This window comes from Microchirus variegatus (assembly GCF_963457635.1).
Source record: "Microchirus variegatus genome assembly, chromosome: 20".
Lineage (NCBI taxonomy): Eukaryota > Metazoa > Chordata > Actinopteri > Pleuronectiformes > Soleidae > Microchirus > Microchirus variegatus.
Genome location: NC_139821.1, coordinates 13,123,115 through 13,131,979, shown reverse-complemented (window position 1 = coordinate 13,131,979; position 8,865 = coordinate 13,123,115). Strand labels below are relative to the sequence as shown.

Below are 8,865 nucleotides of genomic sequence, written 5' to 3'. Positions count from 1 at the left end.
ATATCAGTTAAGTATTTGTTAATTACCTCAGGCTTATTAACCACAAACATTTCTTGTGCCATTATTTATGCAAACCCCCCACAATAACTGGTTGTTATTACCTGGCACAAGCAAATGTAGGTAACTGCTCCAAAGTTGGAGCTGTAACGCAAGACATAATGGTGGACTAACAGAAGCATTTAAGGCCTTAATTGTGCCTAATAGTTTTGCCTGTCAGACCGTCAGACACGGTGTGAACATTCAGTGTGAAGTTTCTGACCGTTTCCACCCAAACAAGTTCCCTTTCTGCTCCACATTTACATGTCAAAAGAGCACCAGACATGTAAATGCTCCACATTTACATGTGGAGCATTGAAAGAGCACAAGTGGCTCTTTCAACACCTTTTGAGCGCGGCGTTATCAGTCAGACGAGGCTCAGAAGAACATGGCTGGAGAGAGATAAGAAAGGCTACCGCTGCTGGAGGGTAGGAGAGACACAGACCGATTAATCCCTATTTATGTAACAGTCCAACTCTTATCGCGTTGTAAAGAGGAAGGGGAAACGAACCAGTCTGAATACACTGAATCATCTGGAATCACGATGTTACCTGTATTACTCAACCGTCGGTTCTCTGCAGCACCGTGGACAAAGAGCCACAGATGTTTCATCGTGCCAAAGCTCTGAAAGCATTGTCTGGAAGTACTCAGTGTACCCTCGTAAAAACCGTAATCCGCAGCAAGTATGTTCACTAATTTGACCTCAATCTCAATAAAAAGGGTTAAAGACAGACGTTTTAAAAAAAACGATCGCCGTTCATGTGTCATTCGATGCGACGGAGATTAGACGAGCTGAGAATTTTCCAGTGTTTATCATCCAAGTTAGTTTGCAGACTCCTGTAATGGGGACAAACTATTTTTGGGAGCCTAATCAAGTGTAATTTTGTGGTGGAGCAACAAAAGGAAGTGTGGCACGGAGCCCTAATGGCGTAGAAATAAACTTGAGGTGTTGGGTGTTGTGCAAAAAAGATGATGATGTTGTCTTTTCTGCTGCCTTTCTGGTTCCTTTCTGGTTTCCACCCTCCAGCTGATGTGTCTATGTGTTTGCTCAGATCATAGCACTTGACTTGTTAAGAAACACAGATTAAAAGGAACTGCTGAGGAATTTACAGTGAGTGCAGAGACTCCTGCGGCCCAGCCCACAGCTTTGGGGTGCAATTACAATAAGGACTAGGGAGAAAAAAAGAGAAAGCTATATATTATGCAACTGTGATCCCTAAATCCTGCCTTTTTTTTTCTTTTTTTCTTCGCAGCGCCCACGTGTGATGAATCTAGAGCGTAGCGAAAGAGGGGAGTGTCCTTCTCCTCGAGGCCAGGACATGGACGCCCGACCTGGGGGAAAGATGGGGAAGGTGTCAGTCGGCTTCCAGAGGAGCTCCACCTCAGATGATGACTCCGGGTGTGCACTGGAGGAGTATGCCTGGGTGCCACCAGGACTCAGACCTGAGCAGGTGAGGACCATGGCATGTTACAGGGGGTACAGTGCAGCACAGGGTTCTACACACACTTCCAGCCTCAGGTGCACAACAGTGCAGCACAGAGGTCTACACAAACTTCCAGCCTCAACTGCACAACAGTGCAGCACAGAGTTCTACGCAAACTTCCAGCCTCAGGTGCACAACAGTGCAGCACAGAGTTCTACACACACTTCCACCCTAAGGTGCATGGTGCAGCACAGAGTTCTACACACACTTCCAGCCTCAGGTGCACAACAGTGCAGCACAGAGTTCTACACAAACTTCCAGCCTCAGGTGCACAACAGTGCAGCACAAAATTCTTCACAAACTTCCAGCCTCAGGTGCACAACAGTGCAGCACAGAGTTCTACACAAACGTCCAGCCTCAGGTGCACAACAGTGCAGCACTGAGTTCTACACAAACTTCCAGTCTCAGGTGCACAACAGGGCAGCACAGAGTTCTACACAAACTTCAAGCCCCCGTTACACAGTACAGCACTGAGTTCTACACAAACTTCCAGCCTCAGGTGCACAACAGTGCAGCACAAAATTCTTCACAAACTTCCAGCCTCAGGTGCACAACAGTGCAGCACAAAATTCTTCACAAACTTCCAGTGTCAGGTGCACAGTGCAGCACAGAGTTCTACACAAACTTCCAGCCTCAGAGGATTTACGTGTCCAGTGGATACATTTTATATATGACAGCTAGAGTCGGCAAATGGTCGCATTTTCCAAATGCTAACTGCTGTTAGCTGCCGGAGCCTCAGTGACGTAGTTTCCAGTGTCTCATTTGCATTTCAAGAGACAGTCGGCAAATGGTCGCATTTTCCAAATGCTAACTGCTGTTAGCTGCCGGAGCCTCAGTGACGTAGTTTCCAGTGTCTCATTTGCATTTCAAGAGACAGGCAATCGAAACCGAGCGTTCTGAACAGGGCTGTTTTGGCATGTCACAAACATGTTCATTAGGACACCAGGGAACTAGGTCAACTTTTAGAAATAGGGTGTTATACGTCTACTTTAAACCGTGTGGTTTAAGATACTTGACAATACACCACAAGAAACATCCTCCTTGGCATTAAACGTATATTATGCCTGACACAAACAAGATTTCCAAGAAGTCCATTCAAACGTCTCTCTCTCTCTCTCGCTCTCTCTCTGCAGGTCCAGATGTACTTCGCCTGTCTGCCAGAGGACAGGGTGCCGTACGTCAACAGTCCCGGAGAGAAGCACAGGATCCGACAGCTTCTCTACCAGCTGCCGCCACATGACAACGAGGTAAGGGATAATGAGGCTGAGACAGTGACAAGCACAGTCTGCTGTTGCTGCTGCTGCGGAGGAGGAGTTGCTGCTTTTTTAAGCAACAATATTGGCAAGTACAATATTTGTGTGAGCACAAAAAACAGTATTTAGCTGTAAATACAAGAGCCATCTTTGGTAGTGAATAGTGAAAAGTTGTTTCTTAAAATGTCTCGCGGTGTAAACAAAAGTGTCCTTGTAGCCATAACAAATGGCAGCACTATACTTAAAAGCGCATTAAATTAAACGTAAATGAAAAAAAAAAAAAAAAAGTATAGTTTTGGAGCCATAATTGGATTATAATGGCAAGTCAAAAAAAAAAAAATTAACGATAATTAGCCCAAACTGAGCTAAAGCTGAGACAATCTCGCCAGTAAAACTGGAACAATGGTCACATTCTCTCAAGTGTCTGACAAAAAAAAAAAAAAAATCTCTCCCGTGACAATAAAACACATGCCCGCCTCGTCTGTATTAGAGCTTTATGGTGCGTAAACCAGCGCTTCTTTCACATCTGCGTTAATAGAGTTTACATTAGGAGATATGGCTGAGGGGTTATCCCAAGAGAAGAGGCCTCCTCCTCTGTCAGACATAGACACACAATGGGTGCACTTAACACACACGCATGCACTTTTGTGCGCGCGCACACATTACTGTCGAACTGCTTTTACGATGTTTGTCGGCAGATGTCGGTGGTTGAAGAACGTAAACTGCCCTCGGGATTCCTTGCGTAACAGTGGTTAGGAGGAATAATCGTTTAGTGTTGGTTTGTGGGGGGGATTGGCTTCGTCTTTTATCCGAGACCATCATCACCTTCTCTGGAAAAAAAAAAACAAAACAGAGGAAGGGTTTGTGTATCGCTCACGCCATGCTCTCTACGCAGCACTTGAGGGGAATTAGCCTCAAACCAGGCCTTATACGGACTTGCTGGTTTAAAGCAATACAGTATACGTCGCTATCTATTCCTTCTCTGTGCATTGACCTGTACTTTTTTTTTACTTCACCAGGTGCGTTATTGCCACACTCTGACAGAGGAGGAAAAGCGGGAGCTTCACATGTTCAGTGCCCAGAGGAAGAGGGAGGCACTGGGAAGAGGAACACCCAAGATCCTGCCTCGAGCTCTCCAACACACCCGCTGTGAAAATGTAGGTGCAACACATGGATAGTAAGCAGGGCACAAGCGTATACACACACACACACACAGACCACCTGCGTCATTTAGAGCTCATATAACCGTAAAAGTAAGCTCGGAAACCAAATGGCGGGTCTGAAGTTATTTATATCCCACGCGGCTAACACCCACCGGTTCCATCCCAGTGCATGGAAGCCCCCCCCCGAGGCACAGTCCCCCCCCTGATTTGGCTAATACGACGGTTTTAATCACAGGCATAAACATAGTCATTAGGGCGAGAGGAGAGGAAGTGGGGAAATTGGGAGGCAGATGCCCATGCCGCACGGAGAAGCCAGTTCCTAAATGTGGAATTCGGGGCCAATTTCCTGCCACCAATTTATAGCTCGGCGCGAGACACGTTGAGTAATGGACAGGTTAATGAGTAAACCCTCGAGTAGAGTCGTAACAAATCGCCGCATGTCGCAGACGATTCCTCGCTCTGCCGCTGTAACGACGTGCAGCTCGGCCTTGTATACAGCCGATGGTGATCTATGGATCAGGCGATGCGTAAATATTTTGTTTCTGGGAGTTTGAGCATCTTGGGGAAGAGGGAATCTGGGCTCCATTTTGACATATTATTGTGAGGAATATACAAACCGAAACAATCCTGAACTTTTTGTTTCCTCAGTGCGGTGATTTCTGTCATACTTCTGAAAAAAAAAACTTCCTTTCAACTATAAATATTAGTGAGATGCGGCTTCCCGGGGAGCAAATTCACCCTCTGACCAGAGAGCGTAAACCATATCGTCCACCAGGGATCCGCAGCAAGACTGGGCCTGTCACGTTAATTCCCCCAGAAAAAAGCAGACGAAGCCTGTCGTCACTCACACAGATGCAAACACGGGGATGCAAGACGACACAAATAGGAACACCACACACACACGCGCACACACACACATACGTTCATGCTCTTGTGCAAACATTCTGCACATGCTCGTGTTCTGAAAAAGATACATCACGGGCAGCCGCATGTATTTACATACATTCACGCTGCCTTTGTCAGACTCTAGTTTCCTGGTGCTGTAAATCCCAGTGACACACAACACCGCCCCCCCCCCCCCCCTCCCAAAACGCAAGGCTCCAGTCTGTCCGCGCTGGTAATAATGCTTAACAGCTGGGCATGCGATCCCATTGCTGCCTATGGGTTGTCTCATAGGTGCGCTGGGTTATATAAAGACTCATGATTGCACGTTTAAGGACGCATTTTGATCTGCAATCTTGCGACTCGAGTGCCAAGGCCAGTGTATTCTGTGGTATTTAGTGGACAAAAATACCACCAATTCCACAGCAACACCCAATGGAATCCCAAAGGACATGTAATACCAAAGTTGAACAGCCCATGAGAGTTTTAGTTTTTAAGATGTGTCACGTAGTTATGCCAGGCAGGTTCGGAGATATCCATCTTCTTAATCTGCCTTTTGTTTATGTCGCATTCTTCATTTGTCACTGGTATCAAACTGGCGTCCTTTCCATCATGAAGTGTCATGTCTATATTTGTCCGTCTCAAACGCGAGGTTATAATGATGATGGCAACAAGATGCCAGACTGATAAATCACATGGGTCATGTTATTTTGTTTGTGTTTGTGATTGCCAGTGTGTTGGAGGCATCAACGGAGGGGAGATGGCGATTTTTGCCTCCAGAGCGGGGCCGAGCCCCTGTTGGCATCCAGCGTGCTTTGTGTGTGCCACCTGTCAAGAACTACTGGTGGATCTGATATACTTCTACCACAACGGCAAAGTCCACTGTGGAAGGCACCACTCTGAACTTCTCAAACCGCGATGCTCTTCTTGTGACGAGGTAAATTGCAGTAATAGCAGCACTAATGATCAACCAAGGTGTTCGAATCTTTACAGAACTAACAGGAGATGTGTTTTTTTTCCCCTTCAGATCATCTTTTCAGATGAGTGCACAGAAGCAGAGGGTCGTCACTGGCATATGAAGCACTTTGCCTGTTTTGAGTGTGAAATAATGCTCGGCGGTCAGCGCTACATCATGAAAGACGGCCGGCCATATTGCTGTGGCTGCTTCGAGTCACTATATGCGGAGTACTGTGAGGCCTGTGGCGAAAACATTGGTAAGCCAAGAAAGAAGAAAGTTCTCATTTTTTGGTTCCAGAAACAAATATCCTGAGCTATAACTAATGATGCAATTATTTCTTTTCACATCATTGTCCCTCTAGGTGTCGATCATGCCCAGATGACTTATGAAGGTGTGCATTGGCACGCCACAGACCAGTGCTTCTGTTGTGCCCAATGCAAGACATCCTTGCTGGGTTGCCCATTCCTTCCAAAGCAGGGTCACATCTACTGCTCAAAGGCCTGCAGCCAGGGAGAGGATATCCACGCCTCCGACTCTTCAGATTCCGCCTTTCAGTCGGCGCGCTCCCGTGAATCGCGGCGCAGCGTCCGTATGGGGAAGAGCAGCAAGCCTGCCGAACAGTGGAGACAATCGCAGCTGTTTAACCCCCCGCCAACCGTGCCGACGCTTGACTACAAGTTTGGTCATGGCGACGGTGAGCGAGATGGTGATGTTGTTGATATCGTAGGGCGTAAGCTGGCTCATCTTGGCATCGAGGAGAGGTTCTGGAGGGAGCGCGAGGAGCAGGATGCCTGTGGAGACGAGGACCCAGAGGAATGGGCCCAGCACGAGGACTATATGACTCAGCTCTTGCTCAAGTTTGGTGACCGTGGGATGTTACATCAACTTCAGCAGCCATCTCTAAAATCCCCCAGCCCCAGCAGTGATCGAAGCGGTCTCATCAGCGTCTCTGATCCCTGGCTAAAGCCTGATACGACATCCATTGGGGTTACCGCCTCCACTCCCACTCCTGCCAGTCCCACTCAGAGCCAGACTTCCAATCAATCCCGAGGCAACAGCCATAGTCCTGGACTGATGAGTAAGAAGCACCTGCCCGAAATGTACTGGGCCCAATCCCAGGATGGGTTGGGAGACTCTGCCTATGGGAGTCATCCAGGTCCAGCGAGTGCCAGAAAGATTCAAGAGCTGGAGTTGGATCAGGACCAATCTGGCACTGGAGGACAGGCCTTCTGGCCAGACACCAGGCAGTGGTATGAAGACTCCCTGGAGTGCATCGCTGATGAGCTTAGAAAGGCTCAGCAAGGTGTTGGAGACTCAATGGACTCCCTAGCGCTCTCAAATATCACTGGTAAGGACACCAGTTTTGATTAAATCATTTAAAAATGTGCCTTAATGTATTGATCATTTAAAAATGTTCCTTTTCTCTCTCACTCTTTTTAGGTGCATCAGTGGATGGAGATGGCCGGGACAGACCCTTAGTCTACACCCTTGCGATGCAGGATCCTTCCGCGGTAGATGACTCTGACAAGATGAGCAACATGGGAACATTTAATTCATCTCATTGTCACCACAGTACCAACTCTTTGAACCTTAATATGGAGAAGGGAGATGAAAACGAGATGGCAATGGCAATAAGGGGAGGCATGCCAGGAGGTCTTATCTCATTGCCCCCACATTCTGAAGGTCTCCTGACCTCCTTTGCCCACGCACCAGCTCTGAAGAGAAGCAAGTCCCAATCCAGGCCTCCCCAGGTGGTCAAGTTCTCAGACGACACGGTGGACAACGGATATAACGACGGGTTCGACGTCGGCGTTAGAAAGCATCCCATGAGCGAGCGGCCACAGCGGCGGGCGCACTGTCCCGACGACAGAGGCCAAGAGAGAAGCCGCCCGTCGAGCCACCACGGGCGCAGCAAGCGGCACCAACAAAGGCCAGGGCGACACCACAGAAGTCGCAAAACGCGCTCCGACAACAACCTTCACATGGTTCCTCTGGACAAAGCACAGAGGCCATATGAGCACCAGCAGCAGCAGCAGGGTCTGGTGAACCCTCAGTGTGGTCCAATGCTGTTACAGCATCCCCCACAAAGACTGCCCCAGGCCTTCCCGCAAACTCGATCTGACTATATGCTTCAGGGTGCGACGCATAGAGACCCTCAGGTGGAGCATTTCATGGGTCTCTGTAAAGAAGAGGACGACTGGTGCTCCACTTGCTCCTCTTCATCATCGGACTCAGAGGAGGAGGGCTATTTCTTAGGACAGCCAATCCCTCAGCCTCGAATGGCCGCGCGATACTACGCTGACGATTTCCCAACAAGAGTCACGGCCCTTCCTGCACACTATCACGGTTCAAAGACTGGTCGCAGAAGGAGCCACCGCTCCAAAAACTGCATCATCTCATAACAGTCGGGGTGTAATTACATAGTAATCTGCACTACATAAAAAGGAATGTGTCATATTTTTTCTGATGGTTTACATGTTAAATCTGGGTTTAGAAAGGCAGTTTAATAAACATAGCATTTGCATAAACTGTGTATTTGCTACATGACAAGGTCAATCTACTGAATGAAGAGATAACTGTAAGTGTTAAGTGAAAATCTGTCCAAAAGAAACTAAATTTTGTACAAAGTTTGGCCAAGATACTGGGTCTATTTGAATTTTAGCACTAATATGATGCATGGACTACATCTGGAAACCCTTCATTAGTCAGTGTTGATGGATATTAGGCCATTTAACTCTTTTCATATCAACGTCTGTCATGCAGTTTTAAATGTTCACATAAATATTTTGCAGCAATATATTTTGTGTGCATTGAAATGGCAACACTGCATAGACAGGTTGATAAAGTAGAACATAGAAACTAACCAAAATAATTATTTAATGCATATTAGTAAAACAAATGATAATGTATATACTAAGTTAAGATTTTAATACTGGTATTTTTATATACACATTTTTTGTTTGTTTCTTTTGAAGTGTTTTGATGTATAAAAAATAGCAGTTATGTTAAACAAACAGACCTCTTTTAATATTTTTGAGAAATAAAAGAAGATGCCACTTCATGAACTGTGTCCGCCACAGTAAATAAAA

The 8,865-nt window shown here is 46.8% G+C and overlaps 1 protein-coding gene across 1 annotated transcript; it reads left to right on the top strand.

Annotated features, from left to right (window-relative positions):
- Positions 1 to 1,292: 1,292 nt before the first annotated feature.
- LOC310942020 (prickle-like protein 1) lies at positions 1,293 to 8,178 on the top strand (the record flags this gene model as incomplete). The annotated part of the gene is made up of 7 exons (XM_083907291.1): positions 1,293 to 1,487; positions 2,654 to 2,767; positions 3,793 to 3,930; positions 5,552 to 5,755; positions 5,846 to 6,032; positions 6,138 to 7,124; positions 7,217 to 8,178. The coding sequence occupies exons 1-7, from the start codon at positions 1,302 to 1,304 to the stop codon at positions 8,176 to 8,178; spliced, it is 2,778 nt and encodes a 925-aa protein (XP_083763417.1). The 5' UTR covers positions 1,293 to 1,301.
- Positions 8,179 to 8,865: the final 687 nt, after the last annotated feature.